Consider the following 14477-nt stretch of genomic DNA (forward strand, 5'->3'; position numbering starts at 1 on the left):
CTGGAACAATCCAAAACCACACCGGAACAGCCCAGGAGCTGTGAGGCAGTAGCACTACTTCCTGCACCACTGTCCCGCCTTATTTTCCATCCAGAAACGTGTAAATTTTACACTGGGTGTTTTATACAAGTGTTACCAGACCCCAAGACAAACACTGTGAAGATCAGTGAATGAATTTGAACTTATTTTTAACAAAAAAGGAAATGACAGATGTTCCACAAGTTCTCGCATCAGCCCAAGTTATGATGTCGATGCATTTTCTTTCTTGGCGTTTCCTCACTTGTTGTGTTGCTTCACCCCATTGGAGAAAAGTGTCATCAATAGCATTATACATGTCAGAGAAGTGGACATTTGGGGTCAGGTATTTATTAATCCGGGTGTTGATTCAGGCAACACGGGCACTGCAATCTTCATTTGCATGCTCCCCCTGGGTATCTAACACACTCACACACCCTGGTGAGCGATAAATACAGTATCTCTCCGCTCACGCTAGTGACAGTTTCAACATCCTCGCCCCGCCTGGACAATAAACTGCGCTTGACACTGTCCGCTGTCAGAAGGTAAATACAAAAATTTCCAATGTCTGTGCTTTATTTTCATACATTAGTACTCATTCTTCTGTTTTGTTTGTATTACTTTGTACTTAGTTTTCAGACTTGATCCAGATCATTCTGAGCTACTGATTTTAACGCAGCATCCCACAAAATGTGGCTTTCGTGCTTTTTCAAGTAAGGCTCTTGACCAGTCTCCTTGTGAAAGAAATTGGAAGTTTACCCACTGGTTTCTTTATGACAGGACAATGGCCAGGAAAAAGGCCGTGGTGACTTCGCTGGTGTTGTTAGTGGTTGCAGTCTGCATCTTCTTAGGAATCTTCTACGGCATGAAACGCAGGGGACCGTCCACCGAGTATACAAAGAACAGACACTTCCCCAGGGCAGCTGTTGCTGCAGATGCAGGACCATGTTCAGAAATTGGGAGGTGTGGACGTACTGCTTCCTTAACCAAAAGTATCTTTCTCTTTATGATCTTCCAGTTGTTGGATGCCACAAAACGTTCCCATTTGCTGTCCATTTATATATATGTGTGTGTATGCGTGTGTGTGTGTGCACGTGTGTGTGTGTGTGTATAACCTCGATATTTACATACACATCTATTTCTTTTTAAGGAAGATTTATGTATCATTAAAGCATATATGTCTGAATATTACCTGCACTGTATAAATGTCAGTATAATAAATGACTGTGTATTTATGTTTTACTTGCACTCTTAGGGACATGCTGAAAAAGGGGGGTTCTGCTGTGGATGCCGCTATAGCCGCCCTGCTGTGCGTGGGGCTCATGAATGCTCACAGTATGGGCATTGGTGGGGGGGTCTTCTTCACCATCTACAATGCTACAACAGGTTGGACGAAGCCCCCGCTCTGATATTTATTCACACCATTATTATTAGTATTTAATAGCTTCGCCAATGTGTTTATCCAATGTTATTTTCAGTTATACCTGTACAAAAGATGTGTGTTTTAATGGTGCATTTCAGGTCGTGCACCACAGCTGAGGTTAATACTGCAGGGGTCACTCCAGGTCACGAACTGAAAACCTGCCACTACAGATATTTTCTCGATGGGTTACAAGACCGCTCTTTTCCACAGGAAAGGTAGAAACTATTGATGCACGGGAGGTGGCACCTATGAATGCCACTGAAGACATGTTCAGCAGTAATCCCCAGCTTTCAATAACAGGTAAAGTTTTAAACTTAGCTTGGACACACACCTGTAGTTGTCTTTTATTTTATACAGCAAATTGGAGACGACACTCTAAATTGCATTTAAGTATTGGGCAGACACTTCTCTCCAAAGTGGCATGCAGTCCTGAGTGTACAGAAAAACATTCTACCACAGATGAGGAGCTTTAGACATAAACACTCAATTACCAAAGCAAAGCTTGTTTGTTGTCACTGTTTTGCTTGCACACGTTGCTCCAGGAGCTGTCTGTAAAACAAGCAAGTGGCCAGAAGTAGCACAGCACAGCATTGTTTCTGTGGTGTATGGACTGATCATAACCCTGTAGGCATCGCTGCTGGTCCTTTGACCATCTTGAACACAGCTACACAGCACACAGAGAGGCACACAAAGCTGATGGAAAGAGGAAGGAAGAGGTGGGAACGTTCTGACAGCTCAACCACAGCTTGCACAGCCTCTTGCACAGCCTCTTGTATCACTGACAGAGGTTTGGTTACAAAGGCCGTAAGATCAAGAAGTCAGGAGGGGAGGGAAGTGCAGTAGCCCAAGCAAGACATCACCATAGTCCAGATCAGGAGCTGGCCAGAGTCTGGTGTAAGGTGCTGGGGGACTCTGTGAATGCTCTAAAGGAGGTGTCTGCATTATTGGGTTATGGCTGTGATGTAGAGGAAGAAGCAAAGACTTCAGCCAGTTACCACTCTCAGAATTTTACTGACGAAGTGTATGAGATAACTGATGTGTCTAGTTTGACAGAGAACTCTGAACAAATATGGGCCAGTGCAGAGACTGAGGATTTTAGTCTCAGAGAGGCTGAGTTTCAGACTGAGATTGATCATCCAGGTGCAGATGTCAGAGAGACAGGCTGTGATGTGTAAGAATATATCTTTGGTGGAAAAGAGAGGAAGAGCATTTGTGTCTCTGTGTAGCAGTGATGGATAAAGTGGTAATAATCAAGCTGAAGGAAGCGGTACGCAGTAAAGGACCAAATATTGAGCCCTGTGGAACACCGAAGATTCAAACCGCTTCAGTTATAATCCTTCCATACCATGCAAGGTGTTCTTCCAAGGTAAGGAGGGTGCAGAGGTTGGTTGAGAAAAATGCAAACTGAAGAGAGGGGATCATTCAAGCAGAAATGCTCTGCAGTGACACAAGCTAAGTGAAGTGGTATAAATGGAGAAGAACCCAGCATTGAGTGCCATCACTCACTCACTCTTGTTAACCACTTTTCCTGCTCAGGGTCATGGCAGTCTGGAGCCTATCTTGGAATCACTGCATGCAAGGCTAGAGATTATACCCTGGATAGGACACCAGTTCATCACAGGGTAGCCCCACATACACATACACACACACACACACACACTACAGGGAATACAGGGTGTCCACTGCAACTTAACTGCATGTCATACAACTGTGGAAGGAAATCAGAGTACCCAGAGGAAACCCATATAGACATGAGGAGAACATGCAAACTCTACTCAGATTGAGTTGGATTCAAACCTACCCACAAATAGCTACCCATTGCACCACTGTAGCACCCCTTTAACATCAGTACATTAAGTACACACACACACACACACACACACACACTTTCTGAACCGCTTGTCTCACACGGGGTCGCAGGGAACCGGAGCCTACCCGGCAACACAGGGCGTAAGGTCAGAGGGGGAGGGGACACACCCAGGACGGGACGCCAGTCCGTCACAAGGCACCCCAAGTGGGACTCGAACCCCAGACCCACCGGAGAGCAGGACCCGGTACAACCCATTGCACCACCGCACCCCCACTGTACATTAAGTATTCCAATTAAATTAATATTCAAAATAAGTATTCTAAAATTACTTACATTTATTCTTACTTACATTAAGTATTCTAAAAACACATTTTTCCATGTAGATGACACTTCTCCAAAGCAGCATACAATGTTGACATACTTACAGTTATTTCCCCATTTATACAGCTGGGTAATTTTTTTACTGGAGCAATTTAGAGGAAGTTCCTTTGCTCAAGGGTACTACAGCTGGTGGTGGGAATCAAATGTGTCACCTTTGGGTCCAAAGGTAGCAGCTCTAACCATTATGCTACCAGTTGTTTTGTACACCATCCATCCATCCAGCCACCCCAAGGTCGACCCAGGACCCATTGAGGGATTACACCTCCCGGTTGGCTTGGGAGAGGCTGGGGATCCCCCAGGTTGAGCTGGAGGAAGCTGTGGGGGACAGGGGCAGCTGGGCTGCTCTGTTCTCCCTATTGCCACCGTGACCCTAGTAGAACAAGCGAGTAAGAAAATGGATGGATGGATGGATGGATGGATGGGTGTTCCTTTAATATCTCACTCACTTAATGTGCTATTTCTGTAGTGGTCAAAAGGCAGCAATTTGAAAGCTGTGACATGACAAGACTTTTATGAGTGTGTCTCTTTATCAGAAAGTTTGTCTTGCTTTTGCTCATGCAGGGGGACTGGCCATCGCTGTGCCAGGTGAGATCCGTGGGTATGAGATGGCGCATCGTCGGTATGGCCGTCTACCGTGGAGGGAGCTGTTTGAGCCCAGCATACAACTGGCACGCCGTGGATTCCCTGTGGGAAAAGCACTGGCAAAAGCTATTGACGAGAAGAGGAAGACCATCCAGGAGGACCCTGCTCTATGGTGAGTTCAGCATCAATATGTTCACAACTCTATCTGAGAACAGCATTGCAAAACCTTGAAAAATTAGTGACAAAGATAACTGTCTGATAACTTCCGGATGGATCTGTGAGTGTAGCATATTCACCTTACATTTCTTTTTACGAAAATCTGAAATACAGTTAGGGGGTGCGGTGGCGCAGTGGGTTGGACTGGGTTCTGCTCTCCGGGGGGTTCGAGTCCCACTTGGGGTGCCCTGTGACGGACTGGTGTCCCATCCTGGGTGTGTCCCCCTGTCCCCTCCCCCTCCAGCCTTTTGCCGTGTGTGTGTGTGTGTGTGTGTGTGTGTGTGGGGTGCAATGGGTTTGGCTGCATCTTGCTCTCTGCTGGGTCTGGGGTTCAAGTCCCACTTTGGGTGCCTTATGATGGACTGGTGTCCTGTCTGGGGTGTATCCCCTCCCCTACAGCCTTGCACCCTGTGTTGCTGGGTTAGGCTCTGGCTCCCTGCGACCCTGTATGGGACAAGTGGTTCAGACAGTGTATGTGTGAGAAATACAGTTTTCACAAATCTTATCTGTGTTGGATTTCTAACAGTGCTTTCATTCACCTCTTCATTCCAGTGATGTGTTCTGTGACTCAAACAAACGGCCCCTAAAGGAAAATGAAACCATAAGATTTGTTACCCTTGCCGACACCTACGAACGAATAGCCTGGGAGGGACCTGATGTCTTTTACAATGGAAGCCTGGCTGAGGACCTTGTGAAGGACATTCAGGCTGCAGGTTATCAAGTCTGTTAAGTGTACATAAACAGTAGAAACTAGATACTATTTAACTGAGTATGAAATCTAAGTTAATTGGATATCGTTGAAATACAGGGAGAGCTGGTAGTGTAGAAGTTAGAGCTGCTGCTTTTTGACCTGAAAGGCATAGGTTCACATTCCACCTCCAGCTGTAGTTCTTTTGAGCAAGGTACTTACCTTAAACAATTGCTCCACTAAAATTGCCCATCTGCATAAATGGGTAAATCATTACAGGTAGCTTAACAATGTACGTTGCTTCGGAGGGATAAATGTAAATATGGGTTTTCACATATAAAATGTAACACAGAGCTTCGTAGGTGTTTTAACATGTTGTAAATATAATTTTTCAAACACGGTGATGTTTGAAGGAAATATAGCACAATAAAAAAAAATTTTCACAGAATGCACAAAGCTAAAACTGAATATTCAATCAAATTATTGAAGTAAAATGCATTTTTAACACTTACGGTGCATCTTATTATGCACTTGTACCTCATTTTATTAAGAGTTATGAACCCTCATTTTCGAAGATGCAAACAAGGCACACTGGGTAAGGTTCTGGAGATGTTGCTTTTCATTTTCAAGTATACCCATTGTTTCTAGGCTAGAGGGATGCTGAGACACATTATACTACATAACATTATGCTATGAGAAATTGATGAAAATAAAGAAATAAATGTCTTGCACCAGTCAGTCGATTTTAGCCTTACATGATGTTTTTTACAGAAGTTAATCTGTGAACATATTGAAGGATTAGGTTGTATTATTAAGATTTGTTGTGTGAGTAGAGTAAATTCAAACAGTTCTGTGATACAAGCTGACTTCTGGCCCCAATTGTATTCTTAATTTGAGGTACAAGTCTATTACTTGTGTCATATTTGTCACCTGAGAATAGTGTAGAATTTGCCAAAATATTGTGCATGGAATTTAATTTGTGTATTCCCCCCTCCCCAGTACCCACAAATCCCATCTGGGCTTCATGATCATCAGGTTGTTCTGTTTCAGGGGGCATCATCACTCTGGAAGATCTGCAGAAATACAGGGCATTGTTAGATGAAAGCCCAATTAGGATTGATTTGGGGGGCTTCACCATGCATACCACGAACGCCCCCTCTAGCGGCCCAGTCCTCGCCTTAATACTCAAAATTCTGAAAGGTGAGCAGGAGCTAATGTTGCTCATTGGCTGTCTATTCTCAGGACAGGAAGTGATGGCTAACTAGTCTAGGGAAAAAGACCCCTTGTCTTTCACACATGCATGTTTACACACTGGGTGTGTTCATTTAAAGACTCTGACTTTATTTTTTCTTGAAAATTTATGCATATTTTCAGCTTTTCAGGATTTCAGGTAAGTGCGTAGTGCCGATTATTGCGAACAAAGCAGTAGTTGTTTGAAGACGCTTGTTTGCAATGATACCTTGTCATCTGCCAAACTTTGAAGATTGTAACCCTGCAAATGGTGGAACATCAACATGAACATTTATTCCTTCAGCATATGCCTTTCCCTAAAGTGAGCTACAGCTCCGTCACAACATAGCGTACAGTGGGTTTCAGATGCGGACACATGATTGTCAAAGCACGGTCGGTTTTTCCACTCCATCACATGAGTAGCTGTGTGTATTTGGCAGAAGATACAAAGATGATGCAGGTTTACAGAGCAGTGAGGGATTAGATCAGGAAGTGAGTGCAACACAGATGCACTTTGAGACCCTTCTTCAGTGTTAAAAGGGATTTGGCAGTTCTAAGGGCTAGAGGGAGATCATTCCACCACGTAAGAGCCATGGACTTTATGGACACCTGTGAACTTTTCAATTTTGGACATGCTGTGTTTACCACCAAACAGCCAGAGGTGGTGGAACACAATGGTCTTGATGGGGTGTAGGGAGTGATTATTCTAGGTACTTAGAATCAGATTCATTGACTGTCTTGCAGGCCAGAAGCTGGAGGACTAAACAGGAGGGAGGGTCAGTAGACCATGGAGGACGCCACCGTGGTCTGGACCGATGAAGAAGATGCAATGAGAAAACTGTTGAGTTTCATACATAGCTCCTGATATTCGGATGGAGCTGCTGGGAGATTGGGTTTCATTTGTGGCACGTTCTAGTCAGGTCACACCCATTGTCACGTTGCGCACCAAGTGGTCCAGTCCATCGCTGAAACTCGATAAAAGTTTGGACTCCCAAGCCTGAAGACGGATTGTGAGGGACTGCATTGTGCATTTTGGCTTTGCAGCTATAAAAATAGCATTTGTGTTGCTGTCGGGTTTTGGATCACGTACTTTAGCTTCATGTCGGTTCTTTGTGCTTTCTTGTCATGCTTTCTCAGTAGACTTTGCTTTTGTCAGACACGGTGGTACTTTGTTTTCTTTGCCATTATGGAAAGGAAGAATTGAAAACAGTCGAAAAGTCACCCACCACCTCTCCCTCCTGGTCACAACCCGAACACACACTGCTTTCTGACAAAACTGAATCAATGTTTGTTATTTTCTTTGGCATCTATAAAACGTGACCGATTTGTGTGACCAAGCTGATAATGGGCCCACAGGAGCGCTCTAGCTGATGTTGTTAATGGATCTTCGGTCTCCAGGTTACAACCTGACGGCCGAGAGCGTCTCCACCACCGAGAAGAAGATTCTGACATACCACCGCATTGTGGAAGCCTTCCGTTTTGCATATGCCAGGCGGAGCCTATTGGGTGACCCCCGCTACCTGAACATCACAGATGTGAGTCTGCTGTTCCCTCCTATATATCCCGACTAATAATTAGTGTCAACATTGTGCAGCTCGTGTTACACCACCAACAAGAAAATGCAAAGCTTCTCATCTTCTTTTGTGCTTCAGTCCACCTCTACATCACCCAAAGGAACTTATCCAGTTTACTCATCTGACATTTGATCTAGTTGGGCAGGTGAACATTTTGCAGTCTAAAATATTAAGACTGCAGTAGGAACCCTCCCCTCCCAAAGAAATCAAACTTTTAACCATTTTATTAGAAGCTCAATTTCATAAACACTACAACTGTTTCCTGTAACCACAGCAACTGAAATAAACAGTTCATAACAGAAAAGCCATTTAATACTAACTCGGATACTCATGTTGCTTTTCTGGAGCTTTGTGTCATGATAGGAAACAAAATCCAGCTCATTGGGAAAAGAGCATGCTGGGATTTCATTTAATGACTTCAGTTAACATGAACTTTTTTCAGTGTAATTCAGGAAGTGTATTATTTTGGCAGACACGTATGACCATATGTTATTATACTATACTTTGAAAAGTGCACACACACACACACACACACACACACACACACACACACACACACACACTTTCAGAACCGCTTGTCCCATACGGGGCTGCGGGGAACCGGAGCCTAACCTGGCAACTCAGGGCGTAAGGCTGGAGGGGGAGGGGACACACCCAGGACGGGACACCAGTCCGCCACCCCAAGCGGGACTCAAACCCCAAACCCATCAGAGAGCAGGACCCGGTCCAACCCACTGCGCCACCGTACCCCCTGCCAGTTCAATTCAATTCAATGTATTTTTATAGAGTGCTCTTCTCACGCAGTGACACAGAGCACTTGAACACAGGCATAAGGCTAGAAAAACAAATACATCAGACAACGAAACAAAGGAGACAGTTGACTACAGACTAGTGTAATGCATTATGTGTACTGGCCATGGAGGAAAGGAACAAAAACTCCCAACCGAAAGGTGAGGGAGAGAAAAGCCTCTGGGGGTCCAAGTTCCAGTGGCTGCCCCCCCCCCCCCCCCCCCCCCCCAGGCATTCTAGATTAAATACCACTTCTAGGCCAGTTTATGTCATGGCGGGCCGTGAGAACCAGGACGGCAGGACCGAAGTGCGGAGTCGTTCGTCTGGATTCAGGGGATCAGGCAAGTTCTCGGTGTCGGAGACAGGTGAATGGTCGGTCGATCGGCGGTCGAGGTCAGAGCGGGAATCCATGAGCGAGGTCAGGAGACGAAGCAAAGAGTCGGCCGATTGGCGGTCGACGTTGAAACAATGATCCATGGACGTGGTCGAGAAACAAAGCGAGGGGTCAAAAACCGGAGAACGTGAACTGTGAACTAGAGATGCGTATGAACAAGAAGTCACAAGGAAGAGTGGTTGTCCCTGACGAGATTCCGCAAAGGTATGGGAGCTGAGGAGGGTCTTTTAAAGGGTGAGCGGTTAATCAAGTGCTGGAGCAGAGTCAGGTGTTGTCGTTTGAGTTGTGGGTGTGGACTTGACAGTTTACATGAAATAATGGCATTGTTGCTGGATGGTAACTTGATTCCCAGCAAGGTACATCTTGTCCATCATGGCAGTTGGTCATCATCTTCACTCAGTATGGGGTGTGTCTGTAACAAATAAATTTAATATGCTTTTGTACAAAGGTGGGAAAAGCATAAACACAGTCAAGTGGAATTACATTTTGAGGTAAAATTCCTAAGTAAACATGTAAGTCTTCAGTCTGGATTTGGCCATGGATTGGGTTAGCATCTGCAAATCGGTCATATAACTGAATAACCGAATAAATGTAAATATAATGAGAATTTCTTAGTATGAAACAAAGTGTATGGCAATATCCTCACTGCATGGTACAACTACTTGTACCATGATATCTGTGGACCTCAACAGTAATTCACTGTAATCTATGTCAGCTCTAACATTCTCTCTGTGTTAAACTCACTGGAGATGCAAGTGCAGTGTCACCTTGTTTTAGCCCAGCATCTTCAGAGGATGTCATCGCACATCCTTACTGGCCAAAGTAACGCTCTGCTCCTCCCATCCTCAGCTCATTAACGATATGACGTCAGATGCCTTTGCTGAGGACCTCCGCAGGAAGATCACAGACAACATGACCCAGCCGGAGAGTTACTATGAGCATTATTATTTGGCTCCTAATAACCAAGGCACAACCCATATCTCTGTGTTGGCAGAGGATGGAAGTGCAGTGTCAGTCACCAGCACCATCAACCGCTAGTAAGGCACCATTGATGGCCTTGTAACCATATTTAGAGGCCTCCTTTACAGTGCTTTACCCCAGTACAACAAGCTGATAAAGAGGAATAGATCTGAGCCTCAAATAAACGAATATGGGCACATTGACACTCCACTAGGGATCTTTACCACAGTTGGGTTCAAAAATCAACATCAGCAAGAGTGTAGCATTTACCGAAGAAGGCTGGCAGCATCATCAAAGACACCACACACCCCAGTCACTCCCGGTTTGAACTGCTGCCGTCTGGCAAATGGTTCAGGACAATATAATTCCGCACCAACAGACTGAGGAACAGCTTCTTTCCCAGAGCTGTGGCCTCTGTCACACCCTCCCTTCCCAACCAAAGAATTGATCAGAAAGGCAGGTGCCACCTCAATTACTCCTCATATCCCCCCCCCCCCCCCCCCAAGGCTACTGAGGACTTAAAAGTTTTAATCTAATTCTTATTTATTTATTTACTTTTTTAAAGTGTTCTTTCTGCTGCCGTTGTTCTGAGGGCTGCCACACAAAATTTCACTGTATTGCATACAATGACAAAGTATCTTATCTTATCTTCTGTACATATGATTTAATTTAACATCAGTATTTTTGTCAATGTTTAGCTATTCCTTAAATGTTTAAATTGTTGTGTCTCATGTGACTGATCCTTTCTCTCAGTTTTGGTTCCAAGGTTCTGTCCCAGCGCACCGGAGTTCTCTTGAACAATGAGATGGATGACTTCAGCTCCCCCAACATCACCAATAGCTTTGGTGTGGCACCTTCACCAAGCAACTACATCCGCCCAGGTGACAGTAGTTGATATTTTTTGGGGATGTACTCAACCTCCTCCATGGAACCTCCACCCTCGTCTGTGCAGTCAGGCTGAAAAATACTCCCCTGAAATGAAAAAAATTTGCTTTTGTTTTCTGATTTTTTTTATTAGTCATTTTCTTGACATTTCATGCCCAGTGTAACTTTGTAGTGCTACACTGGCTCACACCTATAATATCATTGGCTGCAGCAAATCATATTTTTACAGTTTCTTATGCTGTGATCCTTTCATTCGACAATCTGTGTTTCAATAAGTAACGTCTGCAGTTTTGTTTTTGGAGTAAATCCTGTTTCTGAGCTCGTGGTCCATTTGAAGAGATTGTTAAGTGTTCCATTTGTGCAGATTTTTTGAAAAAATTATTCATTGTGTTCCTGCAGGAAAACGACCAGTATCCGCCATGAATCCAGCAATACTTACTGACAGCGATGGATCTGTCAAAATGGTGGTTGGAGCTGCCGGAGGAACCATGATCACAACTGCAACAGCCCTGGTGAGACTGTCTGCCTCTAAATGTTTCCTGGCTCTTTCCATGGAAACCGTCTAACTCCAGGAATGGCGGTTTCTCCTGCAGGTGATTCTCAACTCACTGTTCTTTAACTATGACTTGACCAAGGCGGTTGAGTATCCCAGGATCCACAACCAGTTTAATCCCAGCACAGTGGAAGTGGAGAAAAGCTTTGACACGGTGAGTTTGGCACAAATAACCAGAGAGCAGACCACCCCTCAGATTCACTCAGAAACATCTTAGGACCACTTTAAGAGACCGCTCAAGACTAACAAGTATATGGCAACATGAGTTCGACACAAAGTCACTGACACTGATGTTCTCCTGAAATTTAATGTGTAGTAGAGCCCTAATGCAGATGTGTATTTGTCCAGAATGTGTTGAATGGCTTAAAGCAGAAGAAACATCTGACTGAGGCGATGTACAACAATGCAGTGGTACAGGCAGTCCTCAAACAGGCAGGCAGCCTCTACGCTGAGTCAGACCCCAGGAAGGGTGGCTACCCTGCAGGCTACTGAAGCACTAAGAACCCATGAAGCACCTGTGGACGTGCCCCGCTGGCCTGTCGGGACACTCGGGTCACCAACCCCGAGGCCCCGTGAGAAGCACAGTGAAAAAACCAGGCCTTGTTAAGTTAGCAGATGCATCTATGGGAGATCCAGGTATCAGTGTTAAAGAAATATTCACTCAGTGGGGAAGAAATCGGTGTAATTTACCATGTCTCCGACTGCAGGTGGCTCATCACATCACTTAGCCTGTAGAACTGTCTGCATTTGTTTGTTTGTTTGCTCTTCATGGAAATCTTTGCTACAGCTGCTCCAGACTTGAAATTTGAACCAAAACATATGATTGGTCTGTTTATGCATTATTTAGGAACAGCTTTGTTTTTTGAGCTGCAGTGCGCTCATTATTTTGGTGAATAAGGTGTCTGGGCTAGTAACGCTACATAGTATCCATTCTAAGTCACTTTGGAGAAAAGTGTTAAGTGAATAAATGTAAATGTAAATGTAAATCTTGGGAATTTTGAATTTGGTCTTTGAAACGCGGCAACAAAAGTCTGCTTGTTTGCTGCTCACTAAAACAATCACTTCTCTTAAAGCCAAGGAACCCAATGACTGTCTTGAACTTTTCAATGTCTCATTGAACAACTTCAAAGTAGGTAACCGGGTTTTTTTATATGTAATTTTTTTTATTCATCTTTGGCAGTGGTACATTAAAGCAGGGCAAAAAATGTAAGAGAAAAAATGATGGTAAAGAATAAAGAGTATAAAATAAATTTTTAGAAAAATAAAAAAAATTCTAGAAAATCAATAGGTAAGTTTATTGTGTTTTATTTTTCTTAACTCATTTTTTGTCTTTCATGAAAACAATCAATGTATTTGCTCCTTTACTCATCTTTTTTTTTTTTTACCCCTTTCAAATGAAAAAGAATTGTACCAGAAAAAATAAACTGTATTAAGGACAATAATTAAAAAAAAAAAAAACTTCTAGAAAATCTGTTTTATTTTTTTTTAACTCATTTTTTTGTCTTTCATGAAAAGGATAGATGTATCTGTGTCATGTTCGCGCACTGGAAGGAAGCTATCGGACCCAAGTGCAGAGCGTAGAGTTTATTCCGTAATCCAGGAAGCGAAGTTACAAACAAGACAAGGTCTACGATGAACAAACGTAACCCAAGAACACAATCCGAAGTTGTAAACCATGTTGATCTCCTGCTTGTCTTCGACACCAGGAAGATGTAGAAGGCAAGGAGGGGGGCAAGAGGTCAAGGTGAGGATGGGCAGGACAGGGCAGGACAGGACAGAACAGGAAAGGCAGGAAAGGTAACTTGTACAGGGGAAGCACTCAAAATGGCAGAACGTGGTTCTGCGTTCTTCAGTGCTCTGCGCACGGCTTTTATGTTCTTGTCCCATAATCCACCGCAGGTGTTCCTTGTTATGCTGAGGTCGTGGGAATGGGCGTGACAATTTGCTCCTTTCCTCATCTTTTTTTGTTTTATCCTTTAACCGAAAAAGAATTGTGCCGGAAAACATAAACTGTATTAAGGACAATAATTGATCCCTGTTGGTCATTTTGGTTTCATAAGCATTTAAGTTATTACAAGAAATTAGACTAGCTGAGTGAAAGAGCACCAAAAAATGATGCAGTGGATGAACTTGTGGCAGGTTACAGACTCGTACACTGATCGATTCACGAGCCACTAGTTGTTTTATGGATGTGACCTTCGCCCAGCACCACGATATCCCGATGCGCGAATGTGAAGTCACTCACCAGATCAAGGCCCAAGGCCTTTGTTGTCCCCGGTGAATATCAGGACCTGGCAGAGGTCTTCAGTAAGAGTAAGGCGGCTGACCTGCCGCCACACAGTCCATGGGTTTGCGCTATAGATCTACTGCAGGGTGCGTCTCCACCTCGGGATGGGATATATCCCCTATCTCTACTCAAACAACGGGTTCTTTTTCATAGCGAAGAAAGATGGAGGGCTCCGTCCCTGTATTGACTATTGTGGGCTAAATGTGGTCACGGTCAAATAGCCACATCCCTTGCCACTCATCACCGCAGCTCTGGAGCAGGTCTACAACCTCATCCGGATCCGGGAAGGTGATGAGTGGAAGACCGCGTTTAGCACCTCCTTGGGCCATTATGAGTACCTAGTCATGCTGTTCAGCCTGGCAAATGCACCATCAATGTTTCAGGCATTTCTAAATCATGTATTGGGAGACCTGGTGAACAAGGGAGTCATAGTGTACTTCGATGACGTCCTGATCTATTCACGCACAATAAATCAACACGTTACTTTGGTACGGCAAGTTTTGCGGAGACTGTTGGAGAACCGTTTATATGTCAAGAGAAAGAAATGTTTATTCCACCAGAAGCAGGTCTCCTTCCTTGGCTTCATTCTGAGCGCTGACGGAGTGGCTATAGACCTAAATAAGGTACAGGCAGTGCTAGACTGGCCCCAGCCCACGTCGGTCAAGTCCCTGCAGAGGTTTCTGGGATTCG

The 14477-nt window shown here is 44.3% G+C and overlaps 1 protein-coding gene across 1 annotated transcript; it reads left to right on the top strand.

Moving 5' to 3' along the window:
* Positions 1 to 429: 429 nt before the first annotated feature.
* LOC108935722 (glutathione hydrolase 1 proenzyme-like) lies at positions 430 to 12131 on the top strand. The gene is made up of 13 exons (XM_018754551.2): positions 430 to 560; positions 796 to 978; positions 1271 to 1401; positions 1649 to 1738; positions 4191 to 4383; positions 4980 to 5140; positions 6166 to 6315; positions 7744 to 7880; positions 9952 to 10139; positions 10816 to 10943; positions 11347 to 11459; positions 11541 to 11654; positions 11849 to 12131. The coding sequence occupies exons 2-13, from the start codon at positions 800 to 802 to the stop codon at positions 11990 to 11992; spliced, it is 1728 nt and encodes a 575-aa protein (XP_018610067.2). The 5' UTR covers positions 430 to 560; positions 796 to 799; the 3' UTR covers positions 11993 to 12131.
* Positions 12132 to 14477: the final 2346 nt, after the last annotated feature.

This window comes from Scleropages formosus, chromosome 6, assembly GCF_900964775.1.
Source record: "Scleropages formosus chromosome 6, fSclFor1.1, whole genome shotgun sequence".
NCBI classification, from domain to species: Eukaryota; Metazoa; Chordata; class Actinopteri; order Osteoglossiformes; family Osteoglossidae; genus Scleropages; species Scleropages formosus.

Bases quoted from the DNA above. Each gene is read 5' to 3' on its own strand.
- LOC108935722 (XM_018754551.2), top strand. From the start codon at position 800: ATGGCCAGGAAAAAGGCCGTGGTGACTTCGCTGGTGTTGTTAGTGGTT. The intron at 1,402-1,648 runs GTTGGACGAAGC...TCTTTTCCACAG, and splicing joins CATCTACAATGCTACAACAG to GAAAGGTAGAAACTATTGAT. The intron at 1,739-4,190 runs GTAAAGTTTTAA...TTGCTCATGCAG, and splicing joins TCCCCAGCTTTCAATAACAG to GGGGACTGGCCATCGCTGTG.